The 18,425-nt window shown below is 37.4% G+C and overlaps 1 protein-coding gene across 5 annotated transcripts; it reads right to left on the bottom strand.

Annotated features, from left to right (window-relative positions):
• Nucleotides 1–943: 943 nt before the first annotated feature.
• Nucleotides 944–16,226, bottom strand: LOC108665699 (collagen alpha-1(I) chain). Of its 5 annotated transcripts, none has more exons than XM_047880555.1 (11): nt 16,114–16,226; nt 13,452–13,542; nt 10,453–10,533; nt 9,141–9,214; nt 8,687–8,755; nt 8,424–8,475; nt 6,761–7,649; nt 5,510–6,595; nt 4,543–4,639; nt 3,536–3,652; nt 944–2,596 (listed from the first exon to the last, which is right to left on the bottom strand). In XM_047880555.1, the coding sequence occupies exons 2-11, from the start codon at nt 13,519–13,521 to the stop codon at nt 1,964–1,966; spliced, it is 3,168 nt and encodes a 1,055-aa protein (XP_047736511.1). In that variant the 5' UTR covers nt 13,522–13,542; nt 16,114–16,226; the 3' UTR covers nt 944–1,963. The 5 variants fall into 5 exon arrangements, with proteins under 5 accessions (XP_047736511.1, XP_018007978.1, XP_018007979.1 ...); XM_018152489.2 differs by having other exon boundaries at nt 5,510–6,527; nt 6,588–7,649; XM_018152490.2 differs by having other exon boundaries at nt 5,510–5,779; nt 5,939–7,649.
• Nucleotides 16,227–18,425: the final 2,199 nt, after the last annotated feature.

Below are 18,425 nucleotides of genomic sequence, written 5' to 3' on the forward strand. Positions count from 1 at the left end.
GGAAGGTCTCAGATGTCCAGCCCACTGAAGCTCGCCCTAAAGAAGACCCCTGGCTAGCAGTAAACTACCGGTTCACTGCTAGTGCGATAGAAAAAGTTTGGGAAGCGTCTGATATATACAATCTTTAACATTTACTGACGCATGCTTCAGTTTAGCAAGAGATAAAAAAAATAATTTTCCACATTTTGGTCGTTGAAATGTGCAAGGTTTAACGATTAAATTATTCGATAAATCCACGGCGCTGTCATGGGCACTTGAAATTCTCCCATGCGAAATTATTAACACCTCATTTATTTAATTGCAAATTTCAATACATCATGAATAATATGTCTTCAGGAACTTTTCAGTGACGCGCGTATCCACGATACTTCGGTACGCCATGTAACGCGGCGCTGCGAATTCACCTCGCCCCAATTCGTGGGCTCTTCGGTATGGCTGTTACTCGCGGGGCTTGCGAGTGATCGGACGACTCGCTTTGCCACGCGCAAGATAGCTAGCCGACCAACAGTTCTCTGTGCCAAGAAAGCAATTCGGGAACTGCGTCACCTCTGATGACAAGACGCACTTCTAGATGTGATCTCTGCTCGACCCACGAACTTTAACTATTTTTTCTTCATTGTCGTTCCTGGCACAAGATTTTTGTATCTGAAATCAGTAAAGCATTTGATGACGCAATTCATCAATTTCATGGTTCCCACTGTACTTTTAGCCTTGCACGCAAATACTCAAGATTTCATTAAAAACCTAAGATGTAATTGGGGAATTGCAAGCGAACTGTCCAGGAAAGCTATGAAAAAATTAGATCAGTACTCACTGAAGTAAGTGACAGCGCATTTTCTCGTGCGTGAAGTCACGGACAGACGGACGGACATGACGACACAATAGCGCCTTTTATTCCATAAATGAGAAAATGCGCAAAAAAGTTGGAAATAAGAAGCAAATATGCAGTGACATTAGTCATACCGTTTTAATGAATTTATTCAAGCAACCTACAATTACTTGAATTGTCGTCTTAATATCTCCTTTAACTATTACACTAAACAGCTTCTATCAAAATCCACAATTACTTAATCAGAATTGAAGCTGGAACATTAGTGAAATTCATATTAAATTAAATCGATGCCGTAGTGAAGTCTGTAATTGTTTAAAACATTGAAGTTGTAAGTCTAAGATAAACTGGCGAGGCATTAACCCAATCATAAAATGATTTTTGCATCTCGTCACGTAAGAGGGCAGCAGCATTATATCGACCTTTAATAGCAAGTGTTTTATGATGAGTCATTGTTCATTAATATAATCAAAGTGTCCGAAATCGTGACACTCAAACTCACAGGGGTTAACGTTTAGACACACCATTACACATTTAAAGGAAGAACAAAAAATTCCAGAAATAGTGATCAATTGCTGACGCAGTAAATTGTACAGGTAAATATCGGTATTGTTTACAGGTGCACCGTGGGAAATACAAGATTCGAGTGCTGCAAGATTAAGAAGAGATTTGTTAAGGAAATGGCGATTGGTAGCTGTATTGTGAATGTCATCTTATAAAAAAATGAGAGCAGTGACCATAGGCGTTAATCGACGACGCAATGACGCCAACGTCATGCAACGCCTCCTCTAAACAGCAGATTGACTACGCACCCGAGTTTGTTTTTTGATAGGCCCTTGCACTGTTCATCATATCAATGTTACGTATATTAAAGAGATGTCACAACGCGGCTAACGTCAATATTATTTAAACTTCATATTCATCTGCATGTAACAGACCAGTGGCTGAACATCTACAAGGTCGAATGTTCTTCATTTAATTAAGACTCGCAAAAATTACCTTCAAACACAATCGAGTGATAGTTCATCTGGAGAAACTATCAGATTCTAAGAAGAATTCATACAAAGCCAAGAGTTTGTAATAAATGAATGTACATCACTAAGTGTTAAACTCCTGGTCTCCATACAGGGATAGTTAATTGTTACTTCCAGGAGGCGCAACGCTGAAGGGGTTGGCGGGAGGGGGTTGAGTAGAAGGATCAAACGGCACTGCCTGAGGGTACGCCCCGGGATAAGGAACTGGCGCGCTGTAGCCGTAACTGGGAGGAGCAAAGCCTGGGGGCTGGAGACTGCTTGCGTCGTACATGGTGGGTGCCATAAAGTTAGTGTAACTAGAGTAGTTATTTGTGTTGGCAGCAGTAGAAGTTGAAGCAGTGGAGGAACTTTGTGCTGAAGGAGGCGGCTTGGTGAAATCAGGTGCCGGGGAAGTCTGCGGAGGGAGGTTGTACGCCTGGCCGCTGGTCGTCGTGATCTTTGGGCTGGTGGCAAATGTTGAAGTCTGTGAAGTTGGGTTCAAGGGCGGCACTGGGAAGGCTGCCGGATGAGCTGTTGTCGTGTTGCTGGGAGCTGCTACTTGGCTGGCAGCTGTCACTTGGCAGGCAGCTGTCACTTGGCTGGCAGCTGTCACTTGGCTGGCAGCTGTCATTTGGCTGGCAGCTCTGCTGGATTCGGCCGCGGCCGTCGACTTCGATAGTTCTTCGTCTAGCAGCTTTAGGCCGACCTTCATGGCTTTCAAAGTGTTCAGTTTCAACTCGGCATTCATCAGCAACTGAGAAAAAAATGGTGATTTTTTCATTAAAAATTACTGAACGCATTTATCATTCATTACATCACAAGATTTTTATAATGTTGCCAAACGAATACATTTCAAATTTTAGTATTATATCAATACTAAGGTAACCTCATGTGACTTTCTTCTGCTTGATCTATCGGCTACTGCTCTCTCATAGCGTGAACAAACCGTGTCGAGCAAACGGTTTCAAGTTTTCACGATTTTCCGTGCACAAAAAATCATTAGTTTAGGAATTCATAAATTCACTCAGCTTCCAATGTTGAATAATTATGAATGCAAGATATTGCTGAGTCAAAAACATTCAAAAATAATAACAACAAGCCTTGGAAGGCATTGAGGTTTGTAAAATTCGGTACAAGGGCTACCATACCAACAGAATGTCTTGCCTAAGCTCTGGAATACGTAAGTTGCGAAATGACGTTATTCTCGCTGTCAACTGCAGACTTTGAAAAACGAATTGACGTGGTTCAGAGCGTTCAAATTGTAATTAATTCAAGGTAATTCTGATATCAACAGTAAAAAATAACCATCTAAGAAAAATGCTCTTATTGTCCGCACTACTAACAACTGAAGGACTATGCTATGAACAATTACATTAAGCGTCTTTATTTAAAGTGCTACCAATAAGAGGGAGAGAGATGCTCAACTTCTACTAATAAACCGAAAGTCTTCAACATACACCTGAGTGAGTGATGAAGTTTTATTTCATGGTAACTCCGAAACGAACTTCTGATTGCTCTTGTAAGCTAGACATTACATAATCGATTTATAAACTGCCAGATTAAGATTTCTTTCAATGATGAGCATCAAGCATGAACTTGTACATCAGATTTTTTGAGCTCCTTGACTCTTTCTGATGCAATATTCAATGATTAAAAACTCGAGTTACTGATTGCCTACAACACCGAGTCTTACCTCAGCCGTTTTGAGCTCCTCTTTCCTGATGTAATATTCCCTGAGTGATGACACGAGGGAGTTTGACACCGTCAACGCAAGCTCTGCATCCTTCTCACTCTTGATCACACATCCAGCCTGAGAATGACCACACAATAAATGAAATTCGCAAAACAATTTAATATTGTTTATTTAAGAGGATTTAATATTGTTTATATCATTTTAGTAAATTTTAGCACTGGTGTAAAGGCCCACACATGATTAATGATGAAATCGGTCAAACGTTGGTGCAAAGTGAAAGTTTCCTTGAGTGAAAAATAAATAAATTTGTTCGATTCTCATCAATGTTATTGCAGCATAGTTTTAGTCACCTAATCACTACATCAAAGAATAGTGAGCACAGCAAATACTTCAGTGTCCCACCGACCGATAACATGAGTTTCTTTCCATCAAGTAGCTTGTATAGTTGAAGGGAAAAACCTGTAATTCACTAATAATATAACCTCAAAATAATCATCGTAAAGGTGAAATGCGCAGACAAATAAAGGAAAAAGTCGGCGCTAATAACAGAGACTGCTTTCTAAATTTTTGACCCTGTAATTTCCAGATCAGGTAAGCAGCAACAGGCACACTGATCATCACTGCAGTAACTGCATTCAGTGTCACTGCAACAAGCGCATTCAACACACTGCAACAAGCGCATTCAGCATCACTGCAACAAGCGCATTCAGCGTCACTGCAACAAGCGCATTCAGCAGCATTCAGTGTCACTGCAACAAGTGCTTTCAGCATCACTGCAACAAGCGCATTTAGTGTCACTGCAACAAGTGCTTTCAGCATCACTGCAACAAGGGCATTCAGCGTCACTGCAACAAGTGCTTTCAGCGTCACTGCAACAAGTGCATTCAGTGTCACTGCAACAAGTGCATTCAGCGTCACTGCAACAAGCGCATTCAGCGTCACTGCAACAAGCGCATTCAGTGTCACTGCAACAAGTGAATTCAGCTTCATTGCACTAAGCAACTCACAAGCTTCTTCAGCAAGATGCCAGTGCTGCCGCCCGCAGCCAAGCTCTCGCCGTCCACCATGATGGGAATGGCAAATTTTATTGGCTCATCGGATAATCTGAAAATCAAATCAAACTATAAACCCCGAAAGTATCTCAATTACAATGAAGGGATTCATTAATTGGTGACAGTAGTGAAACATTGTACGTATAAATCTAAAAGCAAACAATTTAAGAGCATTAGGAACAACCATCAGTTGATTATGGTCACTTTCTGGTGAGAACTTAGCTTTTAAATGAACAGTTTTGAAGGGATTCATTTTATATTTGGATTACAGAAAGTGAAGATGTATTTTTCTGCCCATTGACTTCAGATTTAGTTACTCCATAATTGATAATAGAATTCTTAGCCGATTGTTATCTTTATGGCTGGTTGCACACCAAGAGTATAGAGCATGTCTAAAACAGCACTCGTTAGTCTTTCTACACAATACTAAGCGAACCTCATGTTATGTTACCTCCATTCCATGTGGAGGAGTGATTTATGGCGCAAATTCAACAGATTATTTGGCAAAATTCTCAGCATCTGTTCAAGAGTACTTATAAATTGAGAATGAAATTGTTTTTCACGAATAATACGAATTCGTATTTTCTAGACGGGATGAAAACTAGTGAAAATTTCTATCCCAGTTGGACAATTTACCCTCCAACAGAAAATACTCTTCAGTTACCATTAAGCAACATGGTTTCGAAGTAAATTTTCATGGTTGATTTAGGATATTATGCTAACAAAGTAGGTAGTAGATTAGATAGCACGATTTGTGAACAAGCATCTTTTAAATTTCAATCAAGGAGTGAGAATATCAAAATTCCAGCTAAGAACCATCAAGCAATATTTTACAAACAAGCATGCGTTAAGAATTGACATCTCTCAACTTTCGAAAAAAGCAATACAGGGTTACTGCCATTCAAGTTGAAGAATCACTCACTCTTGAAGTCCGAGGTTAGCATTGGCCTGACTGTCGTCGTCGCGTGTCTGCACGGCAGGTCTTGTGGTTACATTTGACTGGACGTTGTCGAGTTTAGGCCTCTTAACAGGAGGGCTGAATGTTGGTCCTTCAACGGAAGAGCTGTGATCAGGAGCCTTGCGTATCGATTCAGGTACCGAGGTATTAAGGCCCGTTTGGTTGGAACCAAACATTTGGTTAGGACCTGGACCGATTTGACCAAACTGATTATTTCCTGGACCATTGGGGCCAAACTGATTATTCCCAGGACCGCTTGGACCATAAGGATTATTCCCTGAAACATTGGGACCAAACTGATTGATTGCGTCACCCTTGGGCCCGAACTGATTGTTCCCTGAAACATTTGGGCCAAGCTGATTGTTACCTGGACCGCTGGGATCAAACTGATTGTTTCCTGGACCATTGGGGCCAGACTGATTGCCCCCAGGTGCGTTGGGGCCAAACTTATTGCTCCCTGGACCGTTGGGGCCAAACTGATTGCTCCCTGGACCGTTGGGGCCAAACTGATTGCTCCCTGGACCGTTGGGGCCAAACTGATTGTTCCCAGGACCGTTGGGGTCAAACTGATTGTTTCCTGGACCACTGGGGCCAAACTGATTGTTTCCTGGACCGTTGGGACCAAACTGATTGTTTCCCGGACCGTTGGGGCCAAACTGATTGTTCCCCGGACCATTGGGACCAAACTGATTGTTTCCTGGACCGTTGGGGCCAAACTGATTGTTTCCTTGATTGTTGGGGCCAAACTGATTGTTCCCAGGACCGTTGGGGCCAAACTGATTGCTTCCCGGACCGTTGGGGCCAAACTGATTGTTTCCTTGACCGTTGGGGCCAAACTGATTGTTTCCTTGACCATTGGAACCAAACTGATTGTTTCCTGGACCATTGGGACCAAATTGATTGTTTCCTGGACCGTTGGGGCCAAACTGATTGTTTCCTGGACCATTGGGGCCAAACTGATTGTTTCCTGGACCATTGGGACCAAACTGATTGTTTCCTGGACCATTGGGGCCAAACTGATTGTTTCCTGGACCATTGGGACCAAACTGATTGTTAGGACCGTGCGTGCCAAATTTGTTTCCATGTTCATTGGGGTCAAGCTGATTATTTTCATTCTCATTGGATCCAAATTTATTTTTTCCTGGACCTTTTGGCCAAAACTTGTTCATTGGGCCGTTGGGTCCAAATTTTTTCACTGGGCCATTGGGGCCAAACTTGTTTCCTGGGCCATTGGGACCAAACTTTTTCCCTGGGCCATTGGGGCCAAACTTGTTTCCTGGGCCATTGGGGCCAAACTTGTTCCCTGGGCCATTGGGACCAAACTTGTTCCCTGGGCCATTGGGGCCAAACTTGTTTCCTGGACTATTGGGGCCAAACTTGTTTCCTGGGCAATTGGGGCCAAATGCATTTCCTGAGCCCTTGGGCCCAAACTGATTTTCTGGGCCATCAGGGCCAAACTTTTCATTTCCTTGACCGTTGGAGTCATCCTCATTTTCTGGGCCACTGGGGCCCAACTTGTTTGCTAAGCCATGAGTGCTTGGCTTCTCAGCAGCTGGGTCAATGGGACCACAAGAATCCATTTGCCCACTAGTGGCCTCTGCTTTCTCCTCAGCAGCATTAGCGCCCATCTCATTTACACCTGAACAACTCGGCTCCATTTCCTCAGGGCCGGAACCCAGCGGAATTTGATTTGGATTACCAAAATTGGGACCACCAAACTGATTTGGCCCAGGACCATTCATCCGCATGTTTGGTCCAGGACCTCGGGGACCTCCCATCCAGGGTCCAGGCCCTCTGAAACGACCCATAAATCCACGGGGTCCAAACATTGGAGGTCGAGCTCCACGGAAAGGCCGCATTCCTCTGGGACCTCCAGGTCCATTGAATCTCATTCTTGGGCTCATAAAAGGGCCCATTCCGGGCCTTGGACCCATATGAGGACCAGGGAATCCAAAAGGCTCCATTCCTGGTTCAAAGAAGTTTTCCTGAAATCCTTTCTTCTTGACAAAATTCTTTTGAACGATGCGGCCCACTACAGTTTTCTTCGGCCTCTCCATGAACAAGGCCAGCCCCTTCCTCTTGCCAAAGCCCCATATCAATTTCTCTGGAATAAGAAAACAAGCAATTACTTTCAATGACTAACATATTTTTGAACCACTGAATTATCTCTCGAGTTTGGAATGAGATGACACCTTGTTCTTTCCTTCCATTGTTTTAATATATTTGAATGCTACAGCCATTCAATGCAATACATATATTTGAATGCTACAGCCAGCTGATCTACAACCGAGTTTGCATGAATCATAACTTTTCATGCTAACAATTCAAGAGGCTATTATATCAGAATTAAATTTGTCAGCATTTTGAGTATTAATTAGTTACTACAAGTATATAAAAGCATTTGCTTCTGTTAAAGTACCTAGCATTTATTGAGATAGAATTACATGTGTAATCAATTGATTTTAAAACCTATACATTTTTACAGAAAGGGAAAGCCCTTGTAATGATCACAATGTCATAATGAGTTGAATTTTTTTATTGTAAAAAATAAATGAAAGGGTAGATGTTGCTTCAATTTTTTTCAATTATAAAAAAAACTAGTAATGAAACTCTCGTTCAAAACTGTGAAAGTAGCTGGCAGTCAAGATTGTAGACAACTTTACTAGAGGACCTCCTGTGTCTACACCTGCGTTTAAAGCATGCTCTTGAATATTGGTATAAAAATACTTCCATGTATGATGAAAACTAGTAAATATGTACAGACATAAGAAAAAGATTAGCGTACATACATGCAAGTATGAAAACTTAAATTGAATAGTATCTTGATCATTTGATGCAGACTAATAGACAACTAAAGGAGCCCCTGTGCCATACTCACTTGGAGGTGTGGTTATGCCCTTAGCCTTCAGCTCCTTCAATTCTTCCAGTTTCTAGAAGAGAACATATAGCATAATTCAATGCTAGAATTGGTTTAAACTTTCAAAACTGTAACACCAAATGGATCAACAATTTTTGCAGTCAGAAATTATCTGTAAAGTATTGTTCACACTTGACTTTGGTGGTTGAAAACTTGCATCAATAAGATAACTATCACATTTAGCGTCATCAATGTTATACTACGCATTAGTTAAATGGCCTCACCCGTCTGTGGCGTGCTCCATTGCAATGCGTTTCGATGATCTTCTTGGTGTTGAGTTCAGCTTCACACACCTTAAAAAATTATTGATGGCACGGCTATACAATTAAGTCATTTGACACAAATATATAAGGAATTACAAGAGTAACACAGAATTATTTGCACACAAGATTCTTCATAACAAACCAAGCTGATCAAGATCGTTTTAAGACATGCTGTAGGTTAACTATGCTTGCACATAATTCTTGCTTTAGCAACGGCGTTATTCATTATGCAAGCAAATAAATCTAATAATATTATGTAGAAAGACTAGAGACTCCAGCTTTGCACTTGTTCCCATCACTGATTAATAGAGAAGCCAACATACAAGTGTACTTCAGGATCAATTTAACTAACTGATCTAAGTTCAATAAAACATTTTCATTAGCTCCAAGAGGGGAGCCAAATATCAGAACATACCTCACAGAAGTAAGATTCCCTGTTCTGATCAGTGTTCCAAACTGCTTTCAAGAAGTCACCACCAAATTGTTCAGCTGCAAAACAACATGGATTTTTTAAATAAAGCCATCAATCAAATATGAATGGTGGAGAAGAATGGTGAAGATGTTTACAATACCTAAGAAATTTATCCTCATTAACAAGCTTTGTTCTATTGCCTCATTCTATATATTACTGCAGCAAGAAGCACCTACGTATATAAAAATGCAAACAATAGATTAAGAGTTACATGAAATAGGTACGGTACTAAATTTGTATACTGCTTCACTACCCAATTTTTTTTGAAGGTATAACATCTATGATATCTGTGATGTTCTGTGTAAAACTGATCACATGACCTTCAACCTCTCACAACTAGAACTTTAGTTAATAATTGCTAAATTCAAAGTTTCTTCTTAATTGAAGTATAATATTCAGCAAAACTTGCATATATGGATAACCATTGATAGGAACTGGTCAGCTACTGAAATAAAGTTTTATTCTGCAGGTGTGCCTTTTCATATTTCTCTTAGGTAGTAATAGGCTGAAGCTTTTCTTAGTGCATTGTTTAAAGAGCCCTAGACATTCAAAGATATTTTTAGCCTTTATACAGATGATCAATGAAATAAAATGACGATCGCTAACATTTTAGATACCGTACTAAATTTCAATCGTCCTAATTAGACTTCTACTAGAAAGAGACAACTTGCACTTTTATTTCCATAATTTACAACAATATTAAAATACCTCATGCCATTTGTATAATATGCTAGCTAAAATGATGATTATTAATTTCCTAGTAAATAAAAAATATCATTTTAATAATGCACCAATTAAACACTAGATTTTAAAATATTAAATTCATAGTGGTTTCAAGTAAAAATTTCAGGAAATAAAATATTTAGATAGGTACAACCCAAAGCAATAAAATAAAGTTTTTTCAGTGTATTATTTAACAAGGCCATCTATGCAAGTTTTGCTGAATACCAAACCAACAATGCAAGATCAGCCCTCAAATTTGAATGGATTTGAGATGTAGTGGAACATAGCAGAGTGGAAAGGTATTCAAATTCATTTTTAGCCAATAAGTTGAAACTGGAGCCATATATCTAAGTAAATATACAATACCAATATACTCAAAAATTCACCAAAGCTAGCTGATTTGATATTGTCAAGGAACTATCATGAGATGAATGCACTGATTATGTCAAGTGAACTTGGTTGAGAGGCAAATGTTGAACAACATTTTGGGATGATCTTTGTCATCTTTCAAATATGTATGCTTTGAGCTTACCAAGTTTCTTCTCAGCATGAAGAGCCCAGGTCTCATCAATAGCACTTTCTTCTTCCTCTTCTCCTCCAATGAATTCATCTTCTGTAAAACAAAAATTGGTAGAATCCAATTCAAATAAAATTCTGAAAAAATATGCATGCATAGATTACTAAAGTGTGGTTTGAAATAGCTTCCTATAACTGCATTCAAATTTGTTATGCAATATTATAGTTGCTCACTAATACTTTCTATCAATAATCATATCCAATAAAAAAAAGTTGTATTTTTTTAAGGGAGGTTCTCCTCACAAAGTCACTTCTGTTATGCTGAAAGTTGGAAAATACTTTTGAGCAACCAGAATATGTAAGCAGAACCAATATTTACATTAATTCATCTTTTATGGAGTTATGGTTTCATTTCTGCAATACTCCAGGTTCAATGCAACCAAAGTCTTCAAGGATCTTGCCATGAGAGCAAAATAGAAATAAATAATGAAACACAATTCAGAAGTTCAATGTAGTTCACTCAATGATTCAGAGACATAGATGCTTTATAAATACTATTATTCAATTAAAGAAGCATCAAAAATTATAGTGAAACATAGAATTTTACCCTTAGGAATTGCAATATGATAATTTATTTAATTAAGTGAACTCTGCATCTAGTTTAGAACTTTAGGTTCAACAAAATAATGCATTAACACTGCATTTTGAATTCACTAGAATAATAGATGCTTTTTGACAACTATAGTTGCCATTTATTTACTAGGAAAAAATCAGTTTGTTCATGTTCTGAACAGTTGATCCTAAATTTTAGCTCACAATTCAAAAGCAGGAATCCCATGGGACTCCCAAAAAGCTATTGCATGTCTGAAATAATCCCAAGTAGTTTGAAATAAATGCCCATATAAAAGATCTTAAAACAATACGTCATTTCAACACAGAATAAATATTTTATAAAAACAAATTTAGGAATAATAACCCTCAATTAAACATATCCTAAGCAAAAATTAAATCAATTTCAAAATCTTAGATGTAAAAAAATTACTTACCCATGATAGTTAATTGGGCTATCAGGACTAAAAATAAACTACACTTAAATATATTTTCATAACAGTAGGTGGAATAAGTGTCAAAAACAATATTTATACTTACCATGACTGGCAAACAAGTAATATTTGTTTGATATCAAGTGAAATGAAGCTAAATATCAAAGAATGTGGAAGCATAGGAAATCTGGGCAGCTGTAGGACTTGATATGAAGTCATTCAAACTAAATATCAGATTTCTAGAGCACCAAGCACTCTAGATGTACATATGCACACAATTCCATAATCAATTTCAATTCAGTGTTATTTCTCTTTTAAATCTTGAAATTTCAAAAGAAATCCCATATTCATTCAACTGTATATTATGGAAATGATGAAAAATAGCGCAGTTAAATTGTGAGCTTTTCTAAACTATTAAAAAAATTTATTTTAGTATGCAAGGATAACAATATTGTAATGACTGACATTTTGCAGTAATATTCATAATTGAAGTATAAATATTTCAAACCAGACCAGTAAACAGTAGCCTTGAAATTACATTATTCTGCATCAAGTTCTTGAAAATGGATGAGTGGAGTAGGTAATATAAGGGAATTAAAAAACTTCAATCTAGAAATGTCTTTCAGACAGCTGAAGGAAGTTATTGTGCTTGCAAATTTATCTTTTACTTGAATTAATTGAAGGAACTTGAGCTCATCTTAAGCTGTTCAACAATGAGATGATAAACTTGTGTCAATTGTGGGTCAACTTTCAAATTACACCAATATTAAAACAAAATTTGACCTTACAATCATCCTAACCACAGATGTTAATCTTAATAGCTTTCATATTATTTTGAACGCACTTATAAAGAGATTTGAAATGAAAGTTGTTAAAGATACAAGTTTAAATGTTAAGTTTTAATTTAATTAATTTAATTTAAATTTGATTTCAATAACTTTACCTAGAGACAGCTGCAGCAAATCATTATTGGTAAGCAAATTTGTTCAAACTTTTCTTCCAAAAAACATGTTTCATGGCTAAGTTATGAATCTTAGTCAAAATATAGGATTTAAGTATATCTCGACTGAGCATATATCAAAAAATTAATATCATTCAGGCAAATCAAAGGTTGAGAATATAATGATTTTGATTTTTTTATAACTGTTCCAAGAGGCTAAATCAATGCACAATGAATTTATGTAAATTTTGAATGATTTATTTAGCAAAAAAATGAGTGAAAAACCACATTCTTAAAATTTTTGAAAAATAAAAGGCTGCTAAACAGTTCCTACATGAATTGGTCATGATCTAACCCTTCAATGAACTAATATGATAATTCTTAGATTATCAACAATGCTTATACCAAAAAGACTTATTGCCAATGCTTTGATATTGGTCACTGTGATGCAGTAAAACTCTGAACATTCATTTATTTAAATTGAAAAAAGGATAGCAGAATTTTATTTCATTCAATTCTGCCTTGAACAATCAGCAATGTTGCATAAATAAGATGTCATTATGCACATCTTCATACATGTTTATGCATCTCTACGAGAATCATTTATGCTTCTTGTAGCTGAATTTATCAAATTATAGCTCCATAACAGACAAATAGTTAAAATCATAACATGGAAATTAGTTTCAACAACATGTTTGAGGCTTCAAAGCTAAGTTGAGGCTTCTTCTAGGTGGTAAATATTTTCATTTATATGTTCTAAGAGCATAAACCATTCTCTAACGATTTACAAGTCTAAAACTTTCTCCACAACCAAAGCCAGTAGCAACCTAACCAGTCACCACCCATACCCAAACATTACAGTTTTACTGCATGGATTTGATGCTCAGATGCAGTCCAGGGCTGGAGGAGTGAGGATAGTTTAGACTGCCTCATAGGCAGTGTGAAGGATACTAAACCCCTGTAGACAAGCAGCTCTTGGTGGCAGGTGAATGACGGCCTCTATGACCTAAGGAACCAGAGCAACCAACTCACCAGCAACTTGAAAGTCATCAGCAACCTCTCCTCCCTCAGCTTCCTGAACTGCGTCAGTATTACCTTCCATTTCTACAGAGCTCTCTGAAAAGTTATAAATGGTCCAAAATTTAGCCAATTAAAAATGAAATCTTAATTAATTTCCAGGGGAGATGAGAGTTCATTACTGAATAACAAAAGGATTGTGAGTTTTGTTCAATATTTCATCCATTAGTCAAGCAATATTTTACCAAAGGACTCAATAAATAGATCGCAAATTGATACAATCTCTTCAAAATTATTTGGGCTCTTTGGCAAAATATATTCAAGCAGTAATCTGTCTTTAATTAAATTATTTCCCTTACTGGTACTATATTATAAAATGAAACTAAAAATGCAATAATTGCATCAAGACTTCAGAAAATATACCTAAGCAACAAATTTGCACATCCAAAATAAGCTCACTCACTTAATCAGTGAACTAAATTGATAATCTCATCATTCCCAACAAATTATCCCACGACACATTATGTAGTCCATCAGGCACTCTGCTGATGAGTGCAAAATTATTTCAATAATTTTTGCACAGTAAAGACACAATGAAATGACAATAAAGAACTTTTTCTTCAAATAAAATAATTTGCATCACATTATACACATAATGAAAGATAGTACAAATATGAGAACACCCCCTGTAGGCTGGCGAGTGAGCACAGACTGACAGAGCTGCAAACTACAAAATAGTAAATTTCTGCAATGAATGAAAATAACAAAAACCAAATTTACAATGTCCACAGATGGAAAAAATTCACATACTTTAATTATTAAATAGTTTCTTGGCCTACAAATAACTACAACACTCACACGGCATTTTAAAGAAAAAAAAAATATTATGGAGACATGTTTTCATACAAATAAGACATAAATTAGAGTTTGTGCCCAGAACAACAATAGCTATCTAGTTATACCAAATTTAGATACTGTAAAATGGGGTTACTTTGACCGGCGGGATAACTTTGACCACTTTTCGTTTTTTTAACAAAAACCCCCCAAAACTCAAAAACGATTTGACATAGAAAAATTTTGTCAACGGCCATCAAAGGCCTAATACTGAGACTACATAACACAATAGAAAGATTTAAAAAGTTTGCATATCTAATAGGTTAAAAAATTAATAATGTGACCCACGAAAAAGAGCTATTATTTGAAGCCTGTCGGAGTACCCCCTCCAATTTTTTCATTTTTTGGTAAAATAACTCCAGGTTTTGATGCATTGTAGTAGAACTCTTCTAGTTACAATACCAAAAAATAAAATTGATTTTACCACCCGGTCAAAGAAATCCCAAGAGCTGGGGTAACAAAGACCATCACTTTTTTTGAAATTACATCAAAACTATGAGAGGCAGGAGCCAGCAATTTATGGTGAGTAAAGCCAGAGTATAGACCTGTATTTTGGATTTTTCAATTTAAGTTCAACTTATCTAGTAAAAAAATGGCATCATTTTGAAAAATAGTGGTCAAAGTTAACCCATTTTACGGTACATCAATTAGATTAACTGATAAATGGATTTGTGGGAAGAAGAAAATATTCTTTACTGTTCATTTCTAAGAAGAAATGAATCAATTATTAAAGCATTTTATCTGGTTCATGTTTTAGATGAGCAAGGATGAAGTCTATACAGAGTACAGACTATACCTACTTACTAAAGACATCTTGATTCTTGAGACATGAGAAAGCAGACATCTGCAAATTTAGAGCTTGAAGGTTTATATTAACAAGCTAATAATGCATGAAAAAATTAATTTGATCTTTACATATCATCATGACTAATAGGATTAAAGTCAACTACAGATCTAAAGCAATGAAGTTGTTGAGTTGGACACTCAAGGAATAGATATCTAGACATAGATATTTCTTTGAGTTGGAATCTAGAGCATATTCATACATATACATAACATAATAGCATTATAGCAGATGACAGATGATCAATAGGCTACAGAAAACAGACCTAATGCATTTAAAAATTGCAGTGGCCAGTGTGTGACAAAAATTAAAACAGACACCAGGAAGCAATGGCCAATCAACATTCAACAGTTTAACACATGCTTGATTTTATTTTGAGAGTGATTGGATTTGGACCAGCAACTCTACACGAATGATGAATGCCACAATAATTTCAGTTTTCAAGGAACAGATTGAAACATTAAATCTGAGGCAATCAGGACAGGGCATGAAAATAAACGCATGATGCTGGACTTGCCTGGACATTCTAATCCTATCAATGTTATTAATGTTGTACATGATATGGAATGGATAAATATTTTTAATATTATTAAAGATACCTATATATTATTAATAACATTGTCATTATATGCTCAGCTCACACAGTCACACGGGCAAATTAGGTGATGCCCAAACTCCCAGTCTGATGCAAAGAAGGAAACTGAGGCTGTAATGTAAGATGATGTGATTGATGTCACCAAGTGACACAAACTTTATAGTTATCAACGTACAATAGGCTTAATGTGAATCCTAGGCAGACTCGGTAGTTGCTCATGAATAGTTGTCTGAGTGAGTAGGCTAACTCGCTAACACGTCTCATGAATAATGATAAAAAAAATCACCACGAGCACGCAATATAGAACTATACATATTATTTATCGATTTTCATATTACCTTAAAACGGCGTTACTTCTGGAAATAATGTAGGTTTGGCGATGGTCCAACCGTCCAATTAACCTTCCAATATGGTTGCACTTGCACAGCGCTTACAAGCCGACCTTGTGGGAAACGCGTCGAACATTTACTGATTTAAGGTACAAAGGCCGTAAACGTACAGCAGATATACATACGAAGAGAATTTCACTCAATTTATCCATCATTATAAATTTCAGACTGGAGGGAACTATTTAAAGCCTTCCAGGAATTAGCGACACTATGTTAGTAATTTAATTATTTTATTCCCTTTTCAGAAAAATATCTCATCATAAGCTCAAGAAATGCTATGATATAAATTATGGGAAAATAACATTTTGTTTAATCAAATATTGAGGATGAGAAAATTTCGTTTTCTCTTGTGATGCTCATTGATACATGTTATTGATTTTATATAATATCAACTTTTCAATCAATATGAATTTGTACTAGGTTATTTTTCAATTATTCTAGAACGGAACATTTCGTTAGCTGTTTAGAGCCCATTAGAATAGAAAAAACGTATTAATTATTCCTATTTCAAAGTGTGCAATGAAAAAAAGTCGAAATAGTGGCTTGGTCCAAACACAATGGACCTTTTCCCACATATTTTTGAAGAACTTATTACTGAGAAGTCATCCTTACTATATCATGATCGTCAAATAGTGTTGGTTTTTTCACGTTGTTCTGAAACTGTGGACATTTGAGTGTTGACGCGCTTATCAAACAATATTATGCAGTTTTCTATTAACATCAGATTTCCAATATTCGGTGAAGTAACAGAGACTGACGTATTGTTTATAAATGAAGATAAAGAAGATTATATATCAAGTCAATATAGAAGTCAAGTTTCAGCCGTGTTCGAGAGCGGACGCTCGTGTTTTGTGGTCCCAGATTTTCAACTTTTAACTTTTACTGTGCCGTTTTTAGAACTAATTTTGCATTTTTTATGAGCCAGTGAATGACTGAAGATTCAGTGAAAGAGAGTGCAAATAGAAAGAACAAACCTATAGTAAAAGTAAAAGGCAACAGGCCATGGGCCTATGTCTTCAACGCCGACACTTCTATTCTATTCTATTCTAAAAGTATTTTCATCTGAAATAACGCGATGTAGAGTCAGCGAGGGTCGCCAAGCAAGCGAGGGCAACGTGCACGGCCTCACCAGCGTAGAACAATTCAGCCCTTGTTTTATGTCCAAGCTCACCTCCTGTACCCTGAACACATTTACAACCGCTGACATCGCCACTTTCTAAAAGCCGCTTATTCTCAAATCTGTAACCGAGTTTTTACAGCACTTTGGAAACTTTATAATTTTTACTCAACTTGATTCATTTTTAACTTGTGTCTTTTTAGCTCTTGCATTTCATGATGGCTGGTCAGAGAGGAAAAAGATTAATTGAAAAGGCCTACACTCCTGTTAAACCGAATGCGAAGATCAAATCGCAAAATGAGCGTGGGGAAATTTGTAAATTTTGCAAGCTGGTATCGCTTAACGTCAAAGACGCTACAGTGGCCTGTGATCGTTGCGGCGATATCATCTGCAACAATTGTGCAAAGATTAGCAAGACAGGCTGCTCGGTTATTCGCAAAAACAAGTCTGTACACTGTTGCTGCCAGGACTGCCAACAACCTGCACTTAGCGCTGTAAAAAGCGAAAAGATGGTGGAAGAGAAGTGCTCTTCTATATTTTCTGTCTTTAAGGCCGAAATGGAAGAAACCAACAAGCAAGAGTTGAGAAAGAGAGCCGAAATGGAGGAGAACCACAAGAAAAAATTGAGCTTGTTGCGTAGCGAATTGCACTCGTTAAGAAACAAGCTGTTGGAAATGAAAGCTCATCTGCACAAAACAGGAAATAGCTATAACACAGAAGGTAAAGGCCGCAAGGAGGTCATCTCTAATCTCGCTAGCGAGAGCACTCGTGAACCGCTGGATAGAGAGAAGAAGGCTTAACCTTGTTTGGTTTAACGTTCCCGAAAGCAATGCTTCGGATGATGAATTTATTACTGATTGCTGTTCCAAGGCACTTAACGTCGTTGTGATTATAACGGCATGCAAGAGGCTGCGAACGAAAGACGCTACCAAGAAGGATGCTACATCTTTAGAGAGAGAAATTTTTCGCAAAAAATTGCAGGAGAGACTCAGGCGGGAAAGCATGGAGACTCAGGTCAACCACTTTCACGATTTCAAGACAACACCGGCCGCACACAGCCAGTCAGCGGAGCTGGAAGACAAGTAAGAAGTCATGTCCATAGATCCAGTCCTGTAAATAATGTAAGAAGTGAACGCATGCATCAAAGTGA

This window comes from Hyalella azteca, unplaced genomic scaffold (genome assembly GCF_000764305.2).
Source record: "Hyalella azteca isolate HAZT.00-mixed unplaced genomic scaffold, Hazt_2.0.2 contig5580, whole genome shotgun sequence".
Taxonomy (NCBI): Eukaryota; Metazoa; Arthropoda; class Malacostraca; order Amphipoda; family Hyalellidae; genus Hyalella; species Hyalella azteca.